This window comes from Pteropus alecto, unplaced genomic scaffold, assembly GCF_000325575.1.
Source record: "Pteropus alecto unplaced genomic scaffold, ASM32557v1 scaffold44, whole genome shotgun sequence".
Classification (NCBI taxonomy): Eukaryota; Metazoa; Chordata; class Mammalia; order Chiroptera; family Pteropodidae; genus Pteropus; species Pteropus alecto.
Window position 1 is genome coordinate 7,651,546 of NW_006436812.1, and position 27,389 is coordinate 7,678,934.

Below are 27,389 nucleotides of genomic sequence, written 5' to 3' on the forward strand. Positions count from 1 at the left end.
GGAAGGAAGGAAGGAAGGAAGGAAGGAAGGAAGGAAGGAAGGAAGGAAGGAAGGAAGGAAAGAAAGAAAGAAAAGAAAGAAAGAAAGAAAGAAAGAAAGAAAAACGACCTTCAGAGCAAAGGTCAGTGCAAGTCGAAGAGCAATAATCAGGGTGAAGAGACCTCAGGTCTCCAGGATGTTCCTGAGGCCATAAGGAGAGCAAGGGTCAGGGAGAGGAGTGGGAGCAAGTAGAAACCAAAGGACAGAGGGTTTGGCCAGGGGAAGGTCACGACAGGGCAGTGACACGCCTGTCAATTCCACAGCATTCGCTAGGGTGAGGCCCGCCCACTTCTAAGGAGAGCAGCTGCCACTCAGCCCAGACAAGAGTTGCTAGCTGTGTTGCCAATTGTTCTGATTCTTTTTCAAATGAAGCCAGATTTCTGGATTTTTATGTAAAATCTCCCAAAGAAAAAATGTTGGCAACTAATTCAAAATGTTTTCAGACTTTCCGTGGGCCACAAAACATGACCGTTGTGTGGATTTGATCAATGGGTCTCTAGCTGGGAGTTGACCTTGAGGTCTTTTATTTGCCCAGTATTTTCCAAATGGTAAAGCCTCTTCTGAGGGTCTTGGAGAGGCTATTTCTAGAGTCTGGCCATGGAGTTCATCAGGTTGTCATTGGGACTGAAACACCATTCCCACCTGAGCTCTGAGATCCAGACAAGCGACTTCACTTCATTTTGCATCTCAGCTTTCCTGTAAAGACACGAAGGCACTTTCACCCTAACTTATGGTGCAGAGACCTAATGAGCAAAGTTTGTACACAAGACCCAAGAAGTGGGGTGTGGCAGCCCACCTTGGCTGTCGGCAAATCGAGGGTGCCTCATCCTGGCTACCTGTGGGAATCAAATGCACATGCCTGGGCCCCAGGGTTGGGAACTGCTCGCTATGGCTTGAGTTCTTCCTCCATCCCCCACCCTTCCTTCCTTCCTTCCTTCCTTCCTTCCTTCCTTCCTTCCTTCCTTCCTTCCTTCCTTCCTTCCTCCCCTCCCTCCCGCCCTCCCTCCTTCCAACTGGATAAACATTTATGGGGTCCTTCCCTGTTCCAGAAAACCTGATCACCTTATCTGGTGGTGTCAGACTCCTCCCCTACCAATAAGACCTCTGGCAAGGACTAGGACATGCAAGGCTTTCAGAGCCTGTTCGTATTACCAGTCACAGAGACATCACAAAGACAGAAAACAAGAAAAGACACAAGGACTTACCTGGGACATGGGTGTTCAGTAGTCCCTGGAAAAATGTCCAGCCAGCTATGCGGATATCACTAAAATCACCCCCTTTCCCTTTGCTTCTTCCTTAACTGGTATGCAGGTCCTGGACCTGGAGCTGCCACCTAGTCCCCCTGTCACTGAGGTCGCCACTCCAGAGCCGGGCATCTACCATGGGATCTGTGAGTATCCTCTCCTGGGTCAGTGTCAGGTGGAAGGAGGACCTTCAGGGGCGGGGAAAGTCATGGTCACTTGGGGTGGGGTCTTCTGAGACAGACAAGCTGAACACCACACAGAGATGCAGGCCGTGGGGCAAGCCGGGGCCGAAACCAGCATGAGCAAAGAAAACCTGCTTTCTCTTTGCCCCAGGTCTCCAGAGTTTTAAATGTTGGTGACTAATTTTATAATATTTTAAAACACCTCATGAGCCAAACAAAACACGTGTGTGTTCAGCCAGCTGGCTGCCAGTTGGTGGCCTCAACCAAATCCCATCTGGGTTTCACCGTGTCTGTTCTTCTCTCGTCTTTTCCCATTTGACCTTCCAGCCGGTTCCTCCCTTGCTCGACGCTCAGGCCAGCACCTCGGCCTGCATCCTGGGAATCTTCAGGCCAGAGGTCGAAGCTGACTGTGACCTCCTCCCTCCCGATCCCTGTTAACAAGGCTCTGTCACTCACCTGCTCCTTTTTCTTGCCTCCCGTGTGTGTCATCCGCTTCCATTTATCTTCTGACGATAAGAGATGTGCCGTGCCATGGTCACGCTCTCTCTCCCCACCTTCCACCATCATCTCCAGAATGAAGCCAGAACCTCTCAGTTCGGCCTTATCTTTGCTACACTCCTTCCCACACCCATCTCCTGAGCCCACCTGCAGGCTTCTGTGCAAGCTGTGCCCTCATCTGGTGCACCCGCCCTCTGTCCTTGCCTGTTGAAGGCTGACCGTCACTGACTGGGTTCCCAGAGAGCAGACTCTGAGATAGAGTTTATTGGCTCGAGCTCTTGGGAGGACAGGGAGCAGGACTGGGCAGAGAGAGAAGCTGAGTCATAGCACACTCACGTCAAGGCTTCTGCCAGCTCCTCAGGGACGTCTGGAGCTGAGACAGCCCCTTGGAGTTGTCCTGGGCTGAGTGAGGAGGTGGAGACTTTATATGTCCATATCAATGTGTCAGTGGATATGGGCTGCCCCTGGAAAGGGCAAGGCCAAGGGCGGTCACAAGTGGGGGACTCGGTTGAGAGCTGTCAGTGACCAGCACTCCCAGCTGCTGGGGGACGGAGTCCTTCAGTCCTGGGTGTGGGAGGTGGCGTCTGTGTGGGGCCCCACGGCATCCTCCATACCCCCTTCCTAGGGCCCCGAGGCAACCCCAGCTCCTTCCCAGGAGCTCTTCCCCATGTGCCCACTGAGAATTAATCTCTCCCTCACTTACCCCACAAAGACCAATTACCTCGTAGAAAAGAGGGAGATGCTTATTTTGAATCCTTGCAGCCCCTTACATTCCAGGACACTCAACTACATTAGAACAACAGAGCAATTTAAAGAGCCAGCCTGATGTAGGCGAGAGCTGGCTCGAGGCTTGGTTTCATCTCCCATTCAGGCCCTGTGCGGGGCTTGCCCCGTCTTATCTCATTGAATCCTCACAGCTCTCTTTCTCTCCATTTTCTAGATTAGATTAGGAAACTGAGGCTCAGACAGATTGAGTAGGCTACCTAGGGTCACACAGCTGGTACTAAGGCCGTGAATGGAACCAAGCATGTCTGAACTCAAAGCCCATGTCCTCGCCACTCAACATACTGTCACAGGGCTCACGCTGAGAGACAGCCTCACCGCAGGTCCTCGCGAGAAGTCGGCCTCCCCCGCAACTGTGAGGTCCGGGAAGATAGCAATCATGGCTTGTTGTCTGGTCTCCCCTACTGTGGTCAGGATTATTCTTCTTCCTCCAATTTTTTTTTATTTTTGGTGGACAATGGAAATGAATTCAAACTGAGTTAAGCAAAAAAAAAAAAAGCAATTTATTGGTTTATGTAACTAAAAAGATTTCTAGTTTCCCATACAGCTGGATCCAGGTGTGCAAATGACGTCATCAAGCCTTGCCGCCTCCCTCCATCTCTCTGCCCTGTTTTGTTCTCCCTTGCCCTTCTCCATTCAGACTCTGTCCACAAGGGAGCTCCTGGGAGCTCTGGGCTCACATTCATGCTTCTACATGGCCGTCCCAACTAAAAGAGAATTTCTACTTCCCAATAAGTCCAACAGTCATCCCAGAATTACATCTCCTTGGTCTGGCTTGGATCACATGCCCCAACATTCTTAAACCAATTCCTGTGGCTACCAGGTCTGAGATGGAAAATGTGGATCGGCCGGGCCTGGGTCAGGGGCCCATTGCTGGAGCCAAGGATAGGGGTCAGCCACCCAAGCAGTGCTCTGGAGGGCATCAGAGTGCCGTAACCAGAGAGAAAGAGAGACAGCTGGCCAGCCAGAAGCAGCCACTGTCCCCTTCATCTTATGATTTCCCTAAAGATGCTGTCTGTAAATGTCTTTCCCACTGAGCCAGCTCTTGACCTTTCTCAGATATGTGATTTCAATGCCTTTGGGAGCTCTGCTTTGGAGTAGAGCTCAGAGAGACCTTTTTTGCTGCAAGAAAAGTGTAATTTCCCTGCTCTCTACTAAAAACCTCTTGACCAAGTACCTCTGCACGTTCTGAAGCCTGTGATTTCTGAATCTCTCTTCTCTGAGCCTTTGGCTTTTTCCTCACTGTATCCAAAATCCTAAACCACCTTGACCAACCTGTGCAAATGGGGAGAGCTTTGGTGCAGTCACCTGGGGGCTGCATTGGGCTTGGTAAAAACAGCCGATCCTGTCAGTGTTTTGAAAGGGGATATACGACTTGCTTATTTACAGATGGCACTGGTTTTGGACGTTTTGCAGATATCAGCAGTGATGAATAGGAAAGGAACTGACAGAGTTGAAACATGGACAAGGAGTAACAAAATTAATTTCCATGTATATAAATACTAATTGATACACCAGAGGGAAATGCATATGGAACATGGATATTAGCTCAAACAGAAGTCTTGTTCAAAGCAGCCCCAAATTAGATAGCCTCGCAGAGCATCTTGCCAGGCAAACAAAGGGACTGCGACTTGTTTCAACAAAGGGAGCTGGCATTTCTCTGACACGGATCCCCCTCATCCAGATCTCCCTCCTTCACCTCCAGGCCTTTTCCATCTCAGGGTGGTACCCACAGCTACTCTGTCATTTGGGCCACAAACATTTTTTCTTTTTCCCTCATTCCACACAGGCCATTAAGAATCCTGGCAATGCTGTGTCCAAAACAGATGCTGAATCTGTCCCCTTCTCTGTTTTCACTTGTCACCCTTGTTCAGGCCATTGGTACTGCAGTGCCCTAGAGAGTCCAACCCGTGTGTTTTCCGAGATGCAGATCAAATCGTGTCACTCCCCTGCTTCAAAATTTAACCCTTCAGCAGCACCCCATCGCAGAGAAGAATGCCCAGATAGGATCTAGCCCCTGCCTAACCTTCGGATCTCATTTTCCACGACCCTCGCCCTCTGTCACTTGGTTCTCACCAAGGCCTTTGCCCTTGCTGTCTTCTCAGCCAAGAATGTTCTTCCAGAAACGCTGAAGAATGGCAGCATCTTCCCATCACCGAGGTCTCAGCTCACACGTCACCCCCTCAGAGAGGCCCGCTGACCACCCCTACGACTACTCAGTCACTCCCGAGCCCATCTCTTTTCTCTTTTTCATGGTATTCATCACTCTCTGGAACTATCATATTTATTTGTTTATTAGGTGTTTATTGTGTGTCTCCACTGCAGTGGAAGCTCCTAGAGAGATTTTTGCTGTCAGGGCTTGGTACCTAGTGGAAGATCAATATTTGTTTCCCATTAACTATGAATTTGGTGAAACTCGATGATTTCCCTTTGATTAATTTACCTGCAGGTATTTACCGAAGCCTACTCTTCAATCAATCATTTATTTAAAAAGAAAAAAGCCTTTACTGACCATGTGTTTCAGATCCTTTTCTAGGCTCTGGGGATACAGTAGTGAACAAAGTCAACAGAGTCCCTGCCCTCAGGGGGCTTCCAACTTAGTGGCAAAGACTAGTAAAAACCAGTTAGCAAGTACGTGTAGAATATAATTTCAGGTAGTAATAAGTGCTGTGACAAAATATAGAGTAAGGACTGATGGGGAAGTGGTGCTATTTGAACTCGGGCGGTTAGGGAAGGCCTCTCGGAGGAGATGACATTTGGAGAGAGACTTGTGATAAGAAGGAGTGTATCAGTTAGCTTTTGCTGCTGAACTAACAAACCCAAACTTTATGCTTAGTACAGCCACCAGTCAGTCATGATTGGCTCATAATTCAGTGACTTGGCTGGGCTGGGCAGTTCTTCTCATCTGAGCTGGCATTGTTGGGCCTGCTCATGTGTCTGGTCAGCTGGCAGATGGGCTGGCAGCTAAATGATCTAGAATGCCTTCAACGTCCGGCAGTTGAGAGGCTGTTGGCCAGAGTGACAGGGCGACTGGGCCTGTCACCTGTCACCTGGCTCTTTCACGTGGCAAGACTCCAAGTGTGGTGAGAGAGGACAAGCCCCAGTGCACATGTGCTTTACGGCCTCTGCTTGCAGCACCTTTGCTCTGTCCCATGGGCCAAAGCAAATCACAGGTTCAAGGAGCAGAGAAATAGACCTCACTTGTGGATGGGAGAAGCGGCAAAGTCACATTGCAAAGAGGCAAGGACTGGGTGGGAGGACTCAGTGACCGTTTTGTATGCTACTGGTGCTATGAGAAACTATGATGTGCCTGGTACCCTGCCGGTCACACATCTTTTTCATCTATCCCCACGGTGCTCAGAGTTACCTTGGCACCATGACAAGCAGAAGGATCTGAGGCTGAGCTACAAAATGTGTGTTGGAAATGACAGGGGTGTAGGAGAGGAAGCCAAGCTCCAGGGAGGTGGTGTGGCTTGGTCACAAGGATGTCCTCCACCTCCTCATCTGAGCTGAAATGGGTGGGACCACGTGACAGCCAGGCTTTTTTCTTCCAACACTATATTGGTGTCATTCTGTGAAAAGACTCAGAGCATGGATTTTTTGAATACAGCCGCCCAAAAGGGTGCTAAAATAGGCTCCAAGTTCCCCAAAGGTAGAAAAGTTCAGGGCTTCATCCTTCTCTAATGGGAGACCATTAAGTAAGAGAAGTTCCAGCCAAATATCTAATAGGGCCTGACCAAGGGTTTCACTTGGTTTGAGCTTTCTGGGCAAGTGGATGACTCACCTGGGCCGTTTTGCCCCGGGATTACAGAAGATCACTTCTAAATGGTCTCTAATGGAGCAGGGGTCGGGAGAGGCCAAAAGATGGAGATGTCACCAGAGGTCACTTCCTTTACCCCAAATCCACGTGAATCCTCATGGCAGTGGCCAATTTGCATAAAATGTCTATTTTCGGTGTCGTGACTTTCTGATGTAGCTGCCTCCATTTAGTTACTTCTTTAATCATTCTATCTATACTGAGCTCCTACTATATGCTAGGCTCTGGGGACACCGCGGTCTAGTAAAATAGATGGGGTTTCTGTCCTCAGGGAATTAACCATCTGTCAGGGCAGAGGGGTATTTACCAAATGATCACAAGACCACAGTGACCAGGACATGGAAGGGGAAATTCACGGTGACAGGCTATGAATGGAGCTCTGATATAGTCAAGGAAATCGAGAAGGCTTCCGTAAGGAAGTGAGCTAGGATCTGAAGAATGAGCTCAAGTTAACCAGGCCATGTGAGTTCCAGAGAGAGAACTGCATGTGCAAAGACCCTGTGATTGGAGAGAGGAATATAAATATGAGTGACTGAATGACGGTCTTAATGGAGCCAGGCACCCCTGGTGCAAGATGAGGTTAGAGAAATGGAAGCCATGTGGGCAAAGCCTGCTGGCCAAGCAATGTGTGAAGCCACACTGAAGTGTTAAGTTTCAGATGAGGTGACATGATTGGTAAGTGGAGAATGGATCCAGGACTGTGTGCAGGGTTAAAGGACACTGGTTCATTCATCCTGCTGACCTTTCCTGCACCCTAGCAGTGTCCCAGGCCTGAGAGCCACTAAAAGGAAAGGTGCAGAGCCCACCGTGAAGACACTTTCATCTGAGTCTGGTTTTCAAGCTGATAGAATACAGAGATAAAGATCATTCCTCCTCTCATCTCCATCTTAGGGACCTCTTCCAGAACCTCTGGTGTTCACAGGTCACTTTTCTCTCTATTGCAGGCCTTCAGCTGAATTTCACTGCCTCCTGGGGGGACCTGCACTACCTGGGGCTCACGGGCCTGGAAGTGGTGGGCAAGGATGGCCAGGCACTGCCCATCAACCTGCACCAGATCTCCGCCTCCCCCAGAGATTTAAATGACCTCCCTGAATACACTGATGACTCCCGGACCCTGGACAAGTAGGTGTCTGTAAGAAGCTTAACTTTCATGACAGTGGGGGCTGGGGGACCCGTTCTGCCTCTTAGATTTCAGATTCAAACATCAAATAGCAACCTGTATTCCATCTTCTCCCAGCCACCCTGTGAGGTCTGTGGTTGTCCCATTTTATAGTCAAGAAAAACCAAGACTCAGAAAGGGAGGTGACCCTCCCAGGGCCACACAGCTGGAAGTGGTAGGCAGGGTTCGAAGCCAGGTTCTCCTGCTTCCAGACAGAGTTTTTCTCTGTGTTTTGTCCACTGGACTTTGTGTAGGACCTCGAGCACAGTGGCTGCTCAGTAAGGCTTTGCCGGGACAGCTCTCAGTGGCCAAAAGCTTTTCCCTCCTTGAGGTTGGAGGTGATTGCTGAGGAAGTCTCCATACTTACCCCTGCATTTGTCAGATTGCATACGGCCAGGTTGGGTCAAGTCAGTAAGAGGACAAGCCTGAAATATTGCATTGATCCATGGGGCCCCTTAACCTGCCCTTCCTGGACATGTGAACAAGAATCATCTAGGGGAGTCAGAGGAATGAGAGTTCAAATCTTGGCTGTGCCCCTGGCAGCTAGTAAGTTTCTTAACCTCTTCAATAATAATGGCAATGATAATAATAATAGTAATAACTGAGATTATAGTTGCCATTTTTTGAGCGGTTATTAAATGCCAGATGCTGGGTTATGCTAAGCGGGTGACAGATATTCATCCATTTAAACTTTAAACAGCCTAAAGAGGCCCCCATGTAAACTGAGGTGCAGAGAGGTTAAAAACTGGCCACAGGTCACCCAGACAGCTGTGAGTAGTGGAGTCATGATTTGAATGTAGGTCGATGAGAGACTAACACCCATACACTTAACCACTAAGTTATTCTGTTTTCTCCTGCCTTAGTTTCCTTATCAGTAGAATGGTGACAATAAATCCCACGGCTGGAGTGTGGAAAAGGGATTGCCACATGACAGCTCTACTCCGTGCCTGGCCCAGAGCGTGTGCAGGGTCGGTGGTAGAGCCCTCCCTATTCCAATAAGGTGCCCTTTAACTGTAGCCCTCCTGTCCTGCTGTCATTGTCTGCTCAGGGGCCACGCTGTTCTCTGTGTCTTAGCAAGTCACACTTTTGTATATTTAGACTTGGAGCCCATGGACCCAGCTCCTGGCTGCATACCCCACTTGTTCATCTATATCCACCCAGTTACCACCCCTCTGCCCAAATTATTGCAGCAAATCCTGGGCCTGATAGCATCATCTCTAAATATTTCAGTATGTATCTCTAAACAATAAAGACTTTAAAAGGAAAACATAATCTCAGTATCATTATTATACCTAAAAATATTATCATTTTTTAATTTCTAGATATCTAGCATGTCCCTATTTCCCTGACAGTTGTTTCTTGGATTGAGATCCAGATAAGGCCCCTCCATTGTGATTAGTTGGTTTGAGCCCCAGCTAAGGTTTCTACATTGTGATTGGTTGATTTGAGCTCCAGATAACGTCTCTACATTGTAATTGGTTGATTTGAGACCCCACTATGGTCCATACATTGTGATTGGTTGATATGTCTCAAGCCTCTTATAATCTCTTGCTTCTCTTCCATCTTTAAAAAAAAATTTTTTTTTTAATTATTTGTTGAAGAAACCAAGTTTTCTGCCCTGTAGAGTCTGGATTTTACTGGTTGCTTCTCTATGGTATTGATTAACCTGTTTCTTGGACCCCTTTATTTCTTGTAAATTGTTCATTAGCTCCAGAACCCTGATCAGATTGAGGTTTGACCGTTGGGGAAAGATATGACCCTTGGGTTGTTATTACTGTGTATCCCCTTCAAGACATGTTCGATGTCTGGTTGTCAAGCAATTTGTGACATCGGTAGGCAGTGCTCTGTGGCTAGATCCATTATTCAGGGTTGCACACTAGCAGTACATTGATTCTATTATTCTTTTTTTCATCATTAAAGAGAAATTTTCCCTGGTTATTGCACAATTCAAATAGGAAAGGCAGTCTAAAATGCTTGATTCCTTCCCTTTATTTTTTAGTTTTCAAAATAACAAATTGTTTCTCTAGCATCTTTTAAAATGTTTAGTTGTTTTTGACTATAATAAATCATGGATTTAATATACTGTGTGAGAAGGGTTTCAGTCTTTTGCAGTTTTTTATCCAATTGATGCTCTTGGACACTGGGAGTTCCCGAATCCTTTTTGAAGTAGCAGTCTCTGAGAGCTTCCCTGCTTTCTGACCCGACAAGATAGTTCAGCCTCATCTTGTATCTTTCGTTTTTAAACACTATTTTATTATGTAAGTTTCAGGTGTACTTATCTTGTATATTTCTTGTTCCAGACATGGAATCAGCCATTTCTCCACTAAGCCCTGGTTCCTTCTAGTGGGAAATGGTATTTAGAGACCATAGTCTGGCTACTAGGGTAGGGATACTCATTGCTACTAGGTTGGTCATTTTTTTCTAGGCTGTTTTGTGGACACTGCTAGGAAGTACCATTTAGATATTCTTGAGGGCGTCTGGAGGGACCTCCCTTCACTGTCAGCTATAAGTGCTTCAGCAGTTCTCTCTACTCTCAGAATCGGGCAACAGTTTTGCTATCAAGGCAGCTCTAGTTTGAGGTAGGACAGATAGGTAATTGCTTTTAGAAGGAAACAGAAGGTTCTCTAGTGGTAGTTCTCAGTCAGCTTAATTCCACAAATACCCCAGTGTTAAATTGCTGAATTTCCTCAGTTTTAAGATGCCAGAAATTGTAAGACATATCATCCATCAGTTTAATAACAGCCTTTTAGAGAAAAAAAAGAAACAGTATCTCCTTGGATGAACACTTAGCTTACAAGATTTGTTCCAAATCTAAAACTTTAAACTGTTAAAGGAAAAAATAAAGTTTATTTTAAAACCCAGGAAACACGGCAGCGGCCCAAGTTTCTCCCATTGTAGCAGCTTCAAAGCCACCAGGAAAATGGGAGGGAGAGGAGAAGGCATTGCCCGAAAGACCGAGAGCAAGGCTTCTGTCCCTGGGGCCAGGCCTCGCAGTGGCAGTGCCGGGCACACGAGCCAGAGCCACGAGGGTTGGGATCTGGGCTGAGGTGAGCTGGGCAGCCCAGAACAGCCAGTGGCAATATGGTCTTCGTGACAAACACAGGCAGAGCTGAGGAGGATGAGGCAGGGTGTCCTGAGCAGGAGAACCAGAAACTGGCCAGGACGGGAGCGCAGCACGGGCAAGGCACCAAGTTCAGAACCGCGGTTAAGAAGAACATGAGGGTGCTGGGGCTCCCTCCTAATGCCGTGAGGCTCCCTGAGACACCCAGGCTGTGTGGTCGCAGGCCAGACCCGCTCCCCACGGAGGCACCTGCCTCTTCTTGTACTTGCCCCACACCAGGAGCTGCCGGGTTCACGCTGGGGCTTTAGTATCTCTCTCCCCCAGCACAGGAAAGAAGGGATAGAATTCTATCAAAATGTGCCATTGAGTAAACATAGAATTTTACAGAAAGCCTAAAAAATAGAGAAAAATATTCACCTCCCATCCCCTCTGACTCAACTGTATTTTTCACTTTTGCATTCTCTCTCCTGGTCCTTGTCCTCATTTCGCAGTGTTGAGCTCAGTGCCCCCGCCATCCCGTCGCCTGCCTTTCCCGTGTTACTGCATCGTCCTCACGATTGTCATTTTTAACAACTGTACAGATTTACTTAATATTTTCCCTATTTTGAGACCTCTTAGGTGATCTTTTTTCCTAATATGAATAAATGAGACTATAATGAAAATCTTGGTGCCGATAGCCCTTCCAACATGTTGAGTAAATTTTCCTCAAGGGAAAACAATTCCAGAAATGGGATCACTGGGTTAAAGGGTCCTGAAAAATGACACATTTTCCCAGCTTTTAAAAAATTTTGGCGGTCACTTCACTGTACCTTAACAGCGTAGACTGTTATTTTTTCCCGTTTTCTTATTTTGTCTGATTTCACAGATGAGAGGTGGCCTTTACTGTTGCTTTAATTAGTCTCACCTCCGTTAAAGCATGTGATCCAGCCAGGCTTGTGCTGGGCTTGAGCTGCAGTGGGGGATGAGTGGGTGTAGACCCCACGCTGCGATTTCTCCCGGCAGACCGGGCCACCCCACCTCACCACTCCTTCCCCGCTGCGTGCAGGTTAATCGATGGAGCCAACATCACAATGGAGGACGAGCATATGTGGCTGATCCCCTTCTCGCCGGGGCTGGACCACGTGGTCACCATCCGCTTCGACAGAGCCGAAAGCATAGCGGGCCTGCGCTTCTGGAACTACAATAAATCTCCTGAGGATACCTACCGAGGGGTAAGCCAGAGAACAGTGGCCGTGCTCGGCCCACTGTCAGGGAAATGGTGCCTTGATGAATGGCTGGCGTGGCTGCCAGAGAGGAGCATAAATCCTCCAGAACCTTCCAAATGGAGCTGGGGGTTACATGCAGGGAGAGAGCATGCAGCTGTTTCTTCTGCAAACAGCAGATGCAGGCTGAAGAGCCCAGGCAGACTCAGAAAACTGCAGTACCTTGTCTTCTCCAAGGGTCCCGAGATCCGCAGCAGGCCCGGCCCCTACCTCATCATGGCCTGTTGCAGCCCTGTGTTCACTGAGTGCTTCCTGGGGCCAGGCATTTCACTGGAACCTCATCCCAGCCTCTGGGAGGCAGATGTTATTACTCCATCTCTCAGGGTGTCAAAAAGTGAGGTTCAGAAAAGTCCATTCGTTCATGCAGGGTCACACAGCTAGAGCCCCATCCACGTCTGCTGGGCTGGGAACCCACCTCCACACTGGGTTCTTCTGCTGAGTGTGAAAAAGCAGAAAAAGAGGAAAATAGCATCAGAAACAGGCTTCTCTGACCTGTATGACTATGAACCATGAAACATTTATCCCCTTCTACTACACAGAAGTGACGATGATAAGGTCACCCGAAATACGGCAATGCAGCTGGGGCCTAAGGCCACCAGGCCCTGAGTATGACTCTCCACTCTGACCTCATCAGCTGAGTGACCTTTGGAAAGTGGTCTGCTTTCCCTGGGCCTCAGTTTCCTCATCTGTTAAACCACAAGGAGGATGATACCTGCTTTAGGAGGGTGGTCGTCACCCCTTGCTACACAAAAGGGGACAAAGCCAGGACTTGGCCTCGGGTCCTGTGAGCCCGGGTCTGGGCTCTCCCCAACATATGTGCCACAGAGTTCTTCGCGGGACCTGTGGGAGCCTTGAGGACGCAGTGGGCCAGTGGCCCCAGCCCGCCAGGCGCTCTCCTTCCCGAGCAGCAGCTCCTCTGAGTGTGCCATTTACAGACCCTCCCTGGGCCGCCCTGTGTCTGTGCAAGCATGCTCTCAGGTGCAGCACATTTAAAGTCAGATACACTGGCAATGAAAAAAACATTCTTTAGCTCGACTCGTGCCTCCAGGTCTCTCCATTCTTTTGAGCGAATCAGTCTTTCCATTAGTGCTTCTGTGACCTGGATTCGCTGCCTGGAAACGTCGGGCCCAGAGCCCCTGCTTCCCAGGCCTGGCCTCCACCAGCCTCCGTGCCTGTGCCAAGTGGCCACTGTGGGAAGAGGGAGATGGGCAGAATCTGAGAGAGTGGATCCCACAGCACAGTGTAATGGATGCCCCCCAGCAAAACGCACTGGATGCCTAACCCCCAAGACCCTGCTGGGCACCCTGCATACAGGCCCCGGGCATGTGGTTAGGGCCATGCCTTGGACTCCTGGAGATTGGGCTTCATATCACTCCAGTGTGTCCTTGGGAAAACTGCTTAGCCTCTCTGAACTCTAATTTGTTAGCTCTAAGATGGAAGTGATAATAGACACCGCCTCCAAGGGAATGAACAGAAGCCTGGGGAAATCACGGACCCTTCCTGGAAGAGGTGGTGACCCCGGGCAAGGGCTTCCTGGACGTCTGCTTTGCTCTGTTGCCAGCTTCATTTTCAGGCAGCTTTCTCCACATGGCAAACCCTGGCAGCCCTAGGCTTATGTCCCACATGCTCCAAGTTCAACAGAAGAGAGAACTCCTCTTTTGAGGCAAGCCAGCAAAACCCCAGGAGTCAGGCTGACTGTTCTGGTCGAGTTCCATGATGAGAACCAATCACATGACCAGTAGGTCAGAGTCCTCAATTTAGCCATGCTGGGGTTACAGGTCCAGTCCTGTGGTTAGAGTAGGAATTATCCTCCAAGAAAGCAGAGCAGAGATACAGTAACAGCTTTTGGGCCCCCCTATGCAGCCATGCATAAAGCCAGTCATCATACGCTTTCCAGGTTTATGTGCCCTGTGACTGACTGACTGACAAAATGGAGGGCTCCCTCAATGCTGAAGGAACAAAGGGCTCCAGGTGCACATGAGTTACCCATGAGACCCAGGCAAAGCCCTTTTCGTTCTGCATGGAGGAGCCCTCTACATCTGAAGGTGAAATTCTACCAGTTTGGTTGGCAGCTGGTCCCACATTGCTAACCATGAAGGTGGGGTAAGGCACTGAGGAGCCCCGATTCCAAAATGTGTGATTGGAGAAAGGGTGCTGATGTATCGCCCCTTTCTGCTCACTCACCACCCTCTACCCAGGGGAAACAGAGCTGAACCACCTCACACTTTGCCATTAAGGCTTTGAGATTTACTGCTAGATCCTGGCCATTTGGCTGGCAAAATCTGGCCTAGAACAAAGGACCTGTTGGCCCAAATCTAATTGACTCAGCAAGCTTTTGGTAAGCACCTACTGTGTGCCAGGCCCTGAGGCAGATACAGAGATGGTCCAGCTGCCAAAGGAGACCCAAAAACCACCAAGGACACTACTAGGAAGCATATGCCCTAGACAGCAGTCCCCAACCTTTGTGGCACCAGGGACCGGTGCTCCTATGAGACTCTAATGCCCGATGATGGAGGTGGAACTTGGGCGGTGATGCTAGCGCTGGGGAGCGGCTGCAAATACAGATGAAGCTTTGCTCGCTCTCCTGCCGTTCACCTCCTGCTGTGCGACCTGGTTCCTAAGAGGCCACAGACTAGTAGCCGTCAGCAGCCAGGAGGGTTGGGTACCGCTACAGTCCTAGAGGTTGAGAATCGCTATGAGAAGAAAGAGCAGGAAGTGCTAGGACCGGCGGTGACGCTGAGCCAGGGTTTGAGGAAAGAGCGGTACAGGCTGACAATTGTTGAGTGCGTGTTTTGTGCCAGGTACTGTTCTGTCCTGGATGCTTTCCATAAGTTAACTCATTATTGAGCCCATTTAACAGATGAGGGGTTTGAGGCATGGGGAAGTTAAGTAACTTGCACAACTACTAATAGTAGATGTCAGAGCACTTGAGCCCATGGCCTTGACCACCATGTCGTACTACCGCAGGCCACTGCAGCTGAGTGGACTGGAGAATGTCTGTACCTGTCTGTTGTGGCAGGGCCACACCTGCCTTATCCCCTACTTATGCCCAGTACCCAGCACAATGCCTGGCACAGAGTATGGATGAGTCTGGAAAGCGGCCCCCGCCAGGTGGTTTTGATGAAGGAGAAAGGCCAGCCCAAGCTGTTTCTCAGGCTGGGGGCTCCGTGGAGGCTCTCTGTCGCAAATCCAGCTGCCAGCAGCATATACCGCTGTCCTCCACGCTGGCTTCTTCCTTCAGGCATGTTTTTTCTTCTGTTTGCTAGGCCAAAATCGTCCACGTCTCCCTGGATGGCCTGTGCGTCTCCCCTCCAGAGGGCTACCTCATCCGGAAGGGGCCGGGCAACTGCCACTTCGACTTTGCTCAGGAAATCCTCTTTGTGGACTACCTACAGGCTCGACTCTTGCCCCAGCCAGCCCAGAGGTGAGAGCAGCACCGCGCGTACCCCTCCCTGTCCGCCGGCGTCGGCTCTGCGCCGTGCTCTGAAGTGTCCACCTAGAGCATTTTGAAATGGTGATCAAACGCATTGCTTTTCAACTCGGCCATTTCTAAAGCTCAGTGAAGCCTCTCCGGAAGCTTGGGGAATATACCCACCTTGTCTGGGTGTTTGAGTTTCTCACAGTCTGGAAACCTTGAGATTTTAAATGCTCCGTTACACTTCCTGCTGGGAAAAGAGGATCTCTAGTCTGCCTGATTCCAGAAATGCCCGCTGGCTGATTTGGGGGAGGACCTTCCTTCTCTTGTTTCTGTGTTCTTGATTTAGAAAGATTCAAAAAGAAAAATAGGGCCTAATATTTCATGGATTCACTGGGATTTCTTGGCCCTAGTCTCAGCCGCAGTAAGTTCATAACAATTTGTAAATGCCACATTAAGGTCACTCATTTAAACCCCCTGATGTCCAAACGCCAGAGGCAAAGCTCTTGAAACAAAATGAATTTCCCTCCACTGCATCTAGGATCACTTCTTGGGCCGGTCACTGGGAACAGTCACTTAATTATAACATTGCCCTTGAAATGGAAGGAAACCTGGCCAGGGCTGGAGGCCACTGGCTGTAGACCAGGGAGAGAAGTCCAGTGGGAAGAAATATGGAGGCAGAGAGAGCTCTCCCTCCCAAGTGCCTGCTCTGTGCCAGATGCTTCGTATTCATTCAAGTAGGGATTATTATGCCCATTTTACAGACGTGGGAACTGAGGCCCTGGCTAGTGAAGCCACTTGCTCAGGATCAGTAAGCCAAAGCCTTCAGGGCACTCCCCACCTTCCAGCCTCCTTTGCCTGTCCTCCTCCCATCCCACCCCCTACTCAGCCCCTTTGGCTACTCTCTGTGGCAAACACCAACACCCCAGCCCCTTCCCACCTCAGGGCCTTTGCTCTGGCTGCTCCTGTGCTTAGGAGGCTCAGCTCAGACTCTTCCCACAGCTGCTGCCTCCTCGGCTCAGACTCTGCCTCGCCACCGCTGCCCATCCCCCATCACGGGTCTCACTCAGCTCTTAGCACAGCGTGGAATTTCCTTGTTTGCGAAGGGGCAGTAGGAGTCGTTAAGAGAGCGGACTCTGAAACTGGGCAAACTTGGGTGACATCCCACTTCTGCCTCTGACTAGCTGTGTGACCTTGAGCAAGTGACTTCAACTCTCTGTTCTCCAGTTGATCCTCATTCACAACCCAGAGATATAAGAGTACCCACCTCCTAAGGTAGAAGAGTCCATGTCGGCCAAGCCTGAGAATGGCCTGTGCTGGGTTGGCCGTGACCAAGTAGAATGGGAGCTGCACGCGAGCGGGAGCTCAAGCTGCCTTTCCCCACTGCACTACCATATGTCTTCAGTGTCTAACTCCCGGGAAACAACTGACCAGCAGTTCTGGCCATCGCAATCTTTTGCTTACTGGTACTATTTTTTTTTTTTTTTTCAGGCTTGATACGAAAAGCCTGGAGCGGGCGAGCATGGACTATGAGGCACCACTGATGCCCTGTGGCTGTATCCTTCCCCTACCCCATCCACACGTCCTGGGCCCTCGAGGGCCAGGCCTGGAACCCAGAGAGAGGGCAAGGTCTCGCGGGGTCGAGGTGGGGTCTGGGCCGCCGCTACGGGCCAGGGTTCCAGACGGGCCTCAGCTGAGGCGCCTGAAGGACCTCGGTTTCTTGGGAGAGGATGGGAGGACTCGTGGTTCCTCGGGCACGTGGGGTGCTGCTGGGACTGGGGCAGCACAGGAGTTTCGGATCCCATCCCCCCGAGGGTACAGGAGGCAACACTAAGGACTCTAGCTGGGAGGGGCCAGAGAAGCTAGACCTGACCCCAGGGTCTAGCCTGGGGTCAATCCTTGGGACCACGCAGGGAGGAGAAGATAGAAGGGCTGGACCCCTGTGGCGGCCCCACACTGTTCAGTGGGTCGCCTGCGTTAACTCACTGTCTTAGCCTCCTGTGGTGGGCACCTTTCCCATCCCCATTTCACAGCTGGGAAGACTGAGGCAGGGCGTAACCTGCCCAAGGCCACACAGCTGGGAAGGAGCAGGGCCGGGCTGGTGAATACGGGCAGCCTGGCTCTCACGAGCTGTTCTCCTGGAGGGACCGCCTTTGGCCCTGGTATCACTGGGAGCCACACTGCTAGCCCTGAGGTTTCCTGCCTGCCTGCTCCTGGGAATGCTGGGAGTGAGTTAGGCCAGGGGACAGGGCCGAGAAAGGGCTCGATGCCGGGTTGTGTATGTGGGACTCAGTCAGCAATGGTCGGTCACCCTGCCGCAGCCCATCCCTCCTGATGCTCTAAAGCTCACGTATTCCCCCTGCACCCCAACAACCTACACACTTTAAATGGATGGAGGAGGGAATAGGTTCTCTGATCTGGTCATTTTACAACTAGGGACACTGAGGCACGAGACAGTTTCAGGCCTGGCCAGTTAGTTTAGCATCATACAATGAGTTCGTGTCACAGATGTCTCCTCATCCTGCCAGCTCCCTGGAGAGCATCGTCCCCTCCCGTCCTCCTGTCTCCTGGGGCCTGGAGAAAGGTTTTGAATTCTTCACACACACACATACACACACACAATTTAAATTAAAGAAAATCCGATTCCACGTATTTTGATAGGTTTCAGTCTCAGTGAGAGAAAAAAGTCATTTTCTTCTCCTGTTCATCTATATAAACCAAAAAAAAAAAAAAAATTATATCCCTATATTATCTTTGTCATTGTTTTACTTTGTTCTCAGAAAATTAACCCTGATTTTCCTTAATAACATGTCCCAGTCATTTTTCAGTTTCAGCTCCTGACCAGCTGGGGCGACCCCTATTACATTGGTCTTACGGGCCTGGAGCTCTATGATGAAAGGGGAGAGAAAATCCCTCTGTCAGAAAACAGTATCCTTTCTGTCTGAAGGGGCCCTACCGTGGCTGCGGGGAGCCTGGAAGGTCAGGGGGAGGAGCAGAAGCCTCCAATGTGGAGGGAACTATCCCTGTAGGAACCAGGCCTGAGATGAAAAATACCACTGTGCTCTTTTCACAGTCAGACGCTGACCCTTGGGAGTGGGCAAAGCAACGAGCGGCTCCCAGCCATGCCTAACAGGAGTTCCACAAAACAAAGAGTCCCATGGTCCAGGGAGTTGGGAGAGGCAACCAACTGCAGCCCCGCTTGGAGAACCACAGATATTTTGGAGTTCTAAAGGCTCTGACAAGGCCTGCAGGGGACAACCTGGTGCCTTGTGTTCAACTCAGTGTGTCCTGAAGTTATTGACCATGGAACCCTTTGATGTAGAATGTCCACATCAGAATTTGTAAACTGTTAGCCTGTCGAGTTTTTAACTCTTTTAAATTAGTTGCTAACATTTTTTAAAAATCAGGTTTCACATGAAAACCCTGATCTTTCTTCAGCTTCTCTTGAGAAAGTGGCGGTGAGAGGCCACAGGCATGCATGGCGACGACGGCTGGGCCTGTGTCCTGGCTGCCCGTCCCCAAGCGCATCCTTCCAGTGGACCTTAGTTCTTACTCACTGTTATCCACCGGCCCCCAGACCCAGGGTTTCTGTTTGCCGAGGGCCCGCTCTGTCCAGGAGCGGTACCAGGGCTTGTCGATAGTGCCAGATTTGCCCTCACAGCAATCTTGCCAAATGAGTGCTCTCGTTATCCCCATTTTGCAGATGAGGAATCGAGACACAGAGGTTGAGGAACTCGCCCAAGGTCGCACAGCCAGTGAGTGCTAGAGCTGAGAGTCTGGCTCCAGAGGCCATGTTCTTGACCACTGAGCTGTCTTGCCTCTCTTCGATGTAACCTGCCTGACCCTTCTGGGCTCTTGATCTGAGATCCCCGACTCACCACGGTTAAGGACCTGCTAGAGCAGGTCAAACCCCAAAGCCTGCCTTGCATCTCTTTGGGGTCCCTGGGCTCCACTTGGATCCTTTACTGCCTTCCCTGGTGACACCATTCTCCTCACGTGGAATAGAAAATTCTTGGTGTTTTTGATTGTTATCAGTGATTCCTTGGCTGCATAAAGCTCCATTGATTTTTACCAAGAACACTTACATCCAGTGTCCTCTGAGATCTACTGTCGATCCTGGGACATGGAGATTTTTATACCCATTTTATAGATGTGGAAACAGGCCCGGAGATGTGCTATGGCTTGCCCAAGATCTCACAGGTCAGAATCGCAAAGCCAGAGCCGGAATCAGGTTCTCTAGACCCACGTTAATGCTCGTCAGTAGAGTGGCCATAGCTAGGCCAGGCCCCTCCAGTCCTTGCAGTCTTGGCATGGCCCTCCCGTGCCCAGGCAGAATTTGCCCTCCACTTCCCTCAGTGGCAGAAGCATATTCTGTTCCTACCTCCAGCAGTTCTGTGAAACTCCTCTTCTCGGCCATCTCTCTGCATGGTTTCCTCCCCTTTCTTTGGAACTGGCCACCTCTCCTCACACCCCGACTCCTCTTGACCTCCATGTTCTCATTTTCCCCAGAACATGTCTAATTTGGCTGTCACTTCTCTGGCTGCCCAAAGCAGCGGACAGCTGCTCTGCCCACCAGCCCCGCCAGTCCCACCAGGCCCGGGGGCGCTTGAGCCCCATGGTCAGTGTGATGGATGCTGGCGGCCGCAAGAGTGGCACACGGTGCCAGGCACACTGCTTTGAGTTATGGCAGCTTAGAGGCCTCCTCAGATATCGCCGCCTTCCCCGACAGCGTGAACTCCCTGGAGGGCGTGTGCGGGGACATCCGGACCCCTGACAAGCTCATCGACCAAGTGAATGACACCAGTGATGGCAGACACATGTGGCTGGCTCCCATCCTGCCAGGGCTGGTGGGTTCCCAGAGGCTCTCGGCGCTGGGGTCGGTAGGGAGACTTTGCATCCCTGATCTCGGTGACACATCTTTCTTCCGAGCCAAGTTAATTTAGAACAAGTCAAAATGCCTGCGAGCCATCACGAAGGCTTAGGTCTTCGCTAACACATCTAAGGGGGCCAGCTATTCTAGGCCAGTGGTTTTTTCTCTTTCTCTGGGGGTCCTTATTATAAGTGGGCAACAGGGAGATAAAGGGCCACATGGGACTTGAAGCCGGGAAGCCCAGTGCAGCAGGCCTGGGGGCTTGGGCATCCGCTGGTCCTGTGGGCATCATTCTCTAGTTCTTTTTTCTGCCTCCGCTTCTCTCTGCAACCCACTCTGTCCTCTTCATTCCAGCCCCATCCTCTCCACATTCAAAAAACCTTCCTTATGTCACCGGACACTTGACCCTAATTATGCTCTCACTATAGCACCGAATCTGTGTAGTTGTCTCTTCTAACCAACTGACTCAACTTGCCCCAATCTCAGACCCTGCAGTTGGTCCTGCTTATCTTCTTTTCTTCAAGGCCTGATGAGGAGCCTAGGGATAGGCCATCGCCCACTTGGGCCCTCTGGGTGGTGGTAGATAGGAGAGAGGCCGGGAACAGGTGGGGTTAGCACCCACCAGCCTCTCAGCCACGGGGCCAGATGCCTGGGTAAGGATGTGCAGTCGGGTCTGGGGCATCTGTGTGACCACTGTGTCCCCTTTTCCACTTCACGTGATTATGCGGGAGGGTAAGGGGGTACATTTTCCTCTCAAAACACGGGAAAGGGCAGCATCAGCAGTTCTGTGATGGAAGTTTTTCAAAGGCGTCCCCCCATATTATCACCCCCTACAATCAAGGGTCCATCAGCTTCCCTTGAACAGAGACCAGCCTCTTAGCCCTCAGCCCCACTATTGCAAAAGGGAATATACAGATCTATCATCCCCTAGACCCAGGACCACAAACTCGTAGCCCCACTAGCGAGTCTAGCCTCCTGCCATCTTGAGTTTGGCCAGTTGTATTGCCCATCATCTTTTAACTGGGGCACTCAGAGGATGGCCTCAGGCTGAGCCCCAGGGCAGAACTGGGGCAAAACTAAGCCTGCAGCCTGTGGCCACCACTGAATGTTTGTCACTCCGTTCTGTCTTGCAAGGAGCCCCCTAATATTTGAGAGTCTTTGTTGGGGAGGGAGGACTAGAGGCTATTAGGTCCCACTTTACCAGCTGATTCTGCCACTGACTGGACCAGACCCTCTGCACTCCCCAGCAGAGGTTCAGAATCTTGTGCTGAAAATCACCCAGCAGTGCCTTCGGGGCCTGTCTGCAGCGCTTTTCATTTATGATTCGGGGAAAGGACAAACAGGGGTCAAGGCCGTGCTGATTGCCAGGGCCAGTGCTCCTTGACTCAGGAGTTGAGAACTGTCCCTGGGCCCACGTTGCCCCAGACTGTGCTTTTGGCCTAACCTGGGGGACGGGGAAGGGCACACCCAACTGTCCATGGGTATTTAAATGAGGGCCACACCAGACCCAAGAAAACGCCCTCCAAGAGCCAGCTCAGCGGTTTGTTGCAAACGCAGCCACACGTGACCTGACTTAAGATGGGCTTCGAGGAGATGAGAGGCAGCAGGAACCCCCTATGCCACGGCCCCGAGCAGCCCAGGCTGGCTCGCATGAGCAGGCACTGCCCGGGGCGTCCACAGGCTCGCCCCCTGCCCAAGCCCGGCACCCCCTGCCCAGCCCAATGCCTCTGTTTGCAAACATTCCTGTTTTAATTAGTTCTCTCTGACAGGTGAACCGGGTTTATGTGATTTTTGATCTGCCTACCACCGTGTCAATGATCAAACTGTGGAATTATGCGAAAACACCCCATCGAGGGGTGAAGGAGTTTGGCGTAAGTACTTATTAGCTGGGTTCTTTTAGATAATTATGCTCGTTGGTAATTAGGCTGCCGGCAATTATCATTTGTCGCAGTTTGATTGACTTCTCTCTGTTGCAACCTTAGACACAAATGCCTGGTCCTCCACGCAGGGAAATTTGCCATCCAACCGTGAATTCAAAACCTCCTCTGAGTGATTTGAATCATCACTCTGAAAAACAAAGTGGCTTTTTTTTCCCATCTTTTCTCCAAGAATAGTACTTGTTTAGGGAGTTCTTCATGCCAGGAGGCGACTCTGGGTTGGGGAAAGTGGGGACCCCAGGGGCCTCCCAGCTCTGCCTCGTGTGCTAAAGGTATTTCAGGCCCTCAAGCCTTAGCTTCCTCATCTGCAACATAGGCTAATGCCATGTGCCTTCCCCGATGGTTGTGAAGATCTAAAGTCATAACACATGCCGGGCACGTAGCAGGCGACGCTCCACGCTGTGGCATGCTTTGCCCAAGGTCATACGTGGGAAGGAGGAGGGGGACCTGTTGGCCGCACCGCAGAGCCCTTCCTCTCTGTCTGTGCAGCTCCTGGTGGACGACTTGCTTGTGTACAACGGGATCCTGGCCATGGTGGGCCACCTGGTTGGGGGCATCCTGCCCACGTGTGAGCCCACACTGCCCCACCACACCATCCTTTTCACCGAAGACACAGACATTTGCCACCAGGAGAAACACACCACCATCAGGTGTGCCCCAAGCCTGCCCCACAACCATCCCCACCAGTCCTAAGCAGGACAGATGGCAGGACCATGCAGCCTGGACCCTGATCGAATCTTCCATCCTCTCCCTCCCCGCAGTAATCAGGTGGAGGACCAGGATGTCCAGATGATGAATGAAAACCAAATCATTACCAACTCGAAAAGGAAGCAGAGTGCAGTTGACCCAGGTCAGCTTCGGTTCTCTGCCCAGAGCATCCACCTCGGGAGTTTGGGCTAAATAGAGAAGTTGCTGGCAGCATCACACACACTCTCTCGCCCCTGCCTGCCTTCAGATCCCTCTTCCCCAGGAGCTTGCCTGGGGCCTGAGGAGAGGCGGGCACCTCGTGGCATCATGCTGTTCCCGGAAGCCAGGCCTTTCGGGTGCAGAGGGAAAAGTCCATTAGGGGCAGAAGCACGTTATCGAAGGGCCTGGGCCTTGGGAAACCAGCAGAGGATGTACGGGGCGAGGGCTTCCCAGAGGAGCTGGTGTTTGAGCAGCATTCTAGGAGATGCGCCGAGATGGCCAGGCAAAGGGAACAGCATTGGCAGAGGCCTAGAGGGGCAGCGTGGCAGGGCCTACTCCAGGCGGAGCGGATAGGTCAGTGTGCCAGGGGTGCCGGGCTCAGAGGCTGCTGCTGGGAGCTGCAGGTTGGGGTCAGGTCTACAGGGGTCTTGGATGGCAACCCAGGAGGTTTGGATTTCAGCCTGAGGGCATGGGGCAGCCCTCTGGGGTGGAAGCTTGGTAACACCGATCCCTCCGCATGCTCTCTTGACAGCCTTACGCCCCAAAACCTGCATAAGTGAGAAGGAGACAGCAAGACGGTGGCGGTGCTGACTGCGGAAGGAGGGAGAGCTGGTCCTCTCGGCCAGCACAGGGCTACATCGCTGGCCCCCACTCAGTACCCGTGGCCCCTCCCCTCAGTCCTCGGTGTCAGCCAGCCCAGACCGCAGGGGCTAGAAGAGAGCCGTGGTGTGGAGGGGAGCACACTGGGGAAAAGGGCCTTGAGGGATGGACGACCCTGGAAAAGGTGGGAGCTCCAGGTGGGAGGAGCCAGTGCTGCTGCTGAGGGTGAGCCGTGACCTTCCGCTGTCCCCTGCAGGGAGCCCCAGGACACCCAGCTTGGTGCCTCTCCCATGAGATCCAGCAAAGCAGGGCTGGCGTCCACTCAGGCCTGTCATAGGTTCCCTGGATCAGGTCTGACTCGGGCCTGGGCAAGGAGGTCGGCCGGCGAGGCCTCTCATCCAGCCCAGAGCATGGCTGAGCAGGGCAGGGGGACCAGGCCTCAAACGCCAACACCAGAGTGTGCTGGGGGAGGCTCCGCCTTCCGGGGCCCAAGCTGAAGCGCCAAAAACCCCCGTCATACACATCCCTGCCTCATTCGGGGGCTGGTAGATCTGGCTGAGAGGGCAGGATTGTTCCCTGGACCCCTAAATGTCTAGCCCAGAACTGCTGTAACCCCCTCACTCATCTCGGGTGCCGCTGGTCCTGCACGGGCCTCTGTCCTCTTGTCAAGCCTGAGAAGGAATTGGCCAAGGGCGTGTATCCGCCTGCCATCCAGAGCTGGGCCCACCCTGACATACAGGGCACTGGTTTCTGAAGTGCTGCCAGGCCCAGGTGGGACCGGCAGGTGAGCAGCTTCAGACCCCAGAGGGCCAGCGAGGCCCATCCAGATGCCCTCCTGCCAGGGGGTACAGGGCAGGGGGTACAGAGGACCAGTGCCACAACCCTACCCTCTGCCCCCGGAAGCTACCTCCCCTTCCGCTTGACTTCTTGTCGGGAGGGCGGTGGCCCTCATTGCACGCGCTGCCGCATCCCTGGAGTCTCTGGGCGTGTTTTTCTTGCTGCGTTCTTCCTCTTTATCCATGTCTGTGCCCTTGCAGTCAGCCAGGGCGGTCCTTGCTGCCCAGGGCCCCACCCTTTCTCCCTCTTGCTGCAGCTTCCCAGCAAATGTGCCTTGCACCCCCAGCCGAGTGAAGCCCAGAACACATCTATTTCCATCTATGTAACAAGCTCGGATCAAGGACCTAATTGGTTTCCCAGTGGTGGGTAATTTCTCGTTCCCAATATTAATCCGTTGTTTTCTTGGCGCCCAGCCCGGCCCACCGCGTACTGTACTCGAAGTACGTTCCTATGCAACCACGAGCCCAGCAAATACTTTATGAGCTTTGCAGCTTCCACGGGCAGCTATGCAAATGCGCTTTACATTTGGAGTGTGGGGTCGATGTGGTGCAGATAAGGAATTGTTTCGCCCCAAGAAGATCCATCGTTTCTGTAGCTTCCAGGCCCCGGGCTTCCCTGCTCCTGTCCCAGATGTGCTGAGCTCCTCCGGGGCCTCTCGGGTTTGGGGTTGATCCAACCAGTTCTTAGAGACCAGAACTGGTGCGGTGGCTTGAAAGGGAGCCCAGCTGTCCATTCCCGCCTGGGGCACTGGCATGGGTCAGGTTTGTTGGGGAGAATACGCAAACGCCGCGCACACTGGTTGCCACATCTCAGCTGACGTTTATGATAACTGTGTACCATGCAATCTAGAAGGAAAAGAAGGCTGTACAGGCATTAACTCTAAAATAAATTTCTATTTTTTTCTCCTGCAAAATCAATAAAAGATGTTATTAATAGAATATAGTTTGATAGATGGGATTTGAGGTCAGACAGAGGGAGCCCATGTTGCCTCCAGGAATCGACCCAGAGTCCACTGAAGACTGGTCGAGTGGCACAGGGAAGTCCCCTGTCTGAGCTGCTTTTTCCCCACCTGCGAATGGGGTCATGATCCTGGCACTGCGTGGAGAACAGATGATAGAAGCCCATACATATGTAGTGGTTATTCCATGCCTGGCATAGCTCGTTTAATCCACATAACAACTCTATGGGGTAGGCACTATTTTGAGTCTTCTTTTATAGATAAGGGAACTGAAGCACAGAGAGGTCAAGTAGCTCACCCAAGACACACAGCTTCGGAAGCTATTAGTCAATGCCTAAATCTTGAGATAACTGCAGGCGAGCTGAGGTGGGGTAAAATCTCCCGCGTCTTTGGCCCTGAGGTTCCTTTCAGCATGTGTGGATCCTGGAAGCCCACACCCAGGTGCTGATTCCTGGCTGCCTGCTGTGGTCCCCACCCCGCTGCTTCTTTCGAGGTGAGCGGAGACAGCCTCATTAGCATCAGGATAAAGCCCTTGATTGGGGGGGAGGTTCCGTTGAAGGAGGGTCTGGACTGCAGCTTGGGTGCCAGCAATCGACCTGGCTTTGCGTAAGAGGTTCCTTTGGAAGCCCGCCTTTCTCACTGTACCAGGGAGAGGGGAGAGACTCCTTGTGACCACCCTCCGCATGGAGGGAAGATGGCAGGGCCGCTGGCGGGCCCACCCCTGCCCCCTTCTCTCCTCCGCCAAAGGCAGAAAGGCCCTGCCCTGCCCAGAGACCCTGGTGTTGGCGAGCCATCTCCTCCCTCCTCCATGGTTTGCTGTCTGGGCCAGCCCTGGAGACCCTCAAGGGCGGGCAAGCCCTTCAGAGTTCCCGCTGTGGGATGGGAGGCCGGTGGTGCATCCCCATTTCTCGGCCACAGTCAGTCTCTTAGCCACCAGCCGGCACCCTGGGCCTGGGTCTTCGTTATTCAGGGAACAAAGCTGGCCTGCAAGAACCTGGTCAACAGACAGCGCAGGCTGCTTCTAGGGGACGGCGGCCCAGCGCGGGGGGCCAGCAACACCAGGTCTTTGAGGTTTTTAAGAGAAGCCAGGAATTCAGGTGTTTTATTTATTTGTAATGTGAAATCTAACTTTTTAAATGTTGGCTCGACTTAACTAAGCCAACAAACACCAAGTACGCCAAATAAAACTGGGTACTGTGTAGCCTGCCCTCTACCCCAGCATGAGCACCAGCCCCCCTTCCTGCCCCCTGCAGGCAGCAGTCCCCAACCTGTGGCTCCACGAATGCCCCGGGGCTGATTGGTCTACCCTCCTTTCCTCTCCAGGGAGGTAGAAGGAGGGAGATCTTTTCCTTGACACTCATCCTGTCCCTCAGCCCAGGGCCAGTCGGGCAACCTTTGCCTGCTGGAGGTGGCAGTCCCCACCTCCGCCCTGGTGCCAGAACACAGGCTTCCTCTCCCTCCACATCCTGTACCCACCGCACTCCATAAGCACAGGGTGTAAATTAGCCCAGAGCTGCGGCTGCCAGGAGCCCCTGCGTGCCGACAAGCCCAGGCGTGGCTTACTGGAAATGAATCTTGGCCATGGCAGACAAGAGGCTTAAGGAAGAGCAAGCTTAAGCTCCCAGAGAAATCTCCCCCCAGACCTCCGACCCCTTCTCTGTCCAGCAGTGGGATGGACCTGACCTGCATCTCTTTGTCTGTCTGGCTCTGGCTCCATGAGCTCAGAAGGACCCAGAGTGTCCCCCAGAGCCCGGCAAGGCCGTTTCTGCAGCCGAACAGGTGGCAGCTGCCCCAGGAATGTTTGCCCAGATGTCTTGGGTC

The 27,389-nt window shown here is 51.8% G+C and overlaps 1 protein-coding gene across 7 annotated transcripts in view; it reads left to right on the top strand.

The window, feature by feature from the left end:
* KIAA0556 (KIAA0556 ortholog) overlaps nucleotides 1-25,517 on the top strand; it is a 177,565-nt gene extending 152,048 nt beyond the window's left edge. For 6 of the 7 annotated variants that reach the window (XM_025048349.1, XM_025048350.1, XM_025048351.1 and 3 more), the window contains 11 exons: nucleotides 1,351-1,429; nucleotides 7,508-7,685; nucleotides 11,829-11,994; nucleotides 15,312-15,469; nucleotides 16,952-17,016; nucleotides 18,278-18,388; nucleotides 20,168-20,340; nucleotides 22,100-22,201; nucleotides 22,757-22,917; nucleotides 23,029-23,117; nucleotides 23,706-25,517. In XM_025048349.1, coding sequence (XP_024904117.1) covers nucleotides 1,351-1,429; nucleotides 7,508-7,685; nucleotides 11,829-11,994; nucleotides 15,312-15,469; nucleotides 16,952-17,016; nucleotides 18,278-18,388; nucleotides 20,168-20,340; nucleotides 22,100-22,201; nucleotides 22,757-22,917; nucleotides 23,029-23,117; nucleotides 23,706-23,764 — 1,341 coding nt within the window. In that variant the 3' untranslated portion in view covers nucleotides 23,765-25,517. The remainder of the gene's footprint in view (nucleotides 1-1,350; nucleotides 1,430-7,507; nucleotides 7,686-11,828; nucleotides 11,995-15,311; nucleotides 15,470-16,951; nucleotides 17,017-18,277; nucleotides 18,389-20,167; nucleotides 20,341-22,099; nucleotides 22,202-22,756; nucleotides 22,918-23,028; nucleotides 23,118-23,705) is intronic. The other variant, XM_006914049.3, reaches the window with a different exon arrangement.
* Nucleotides 25,518-27,389: the final 1,872 nt, after the last annotated feature.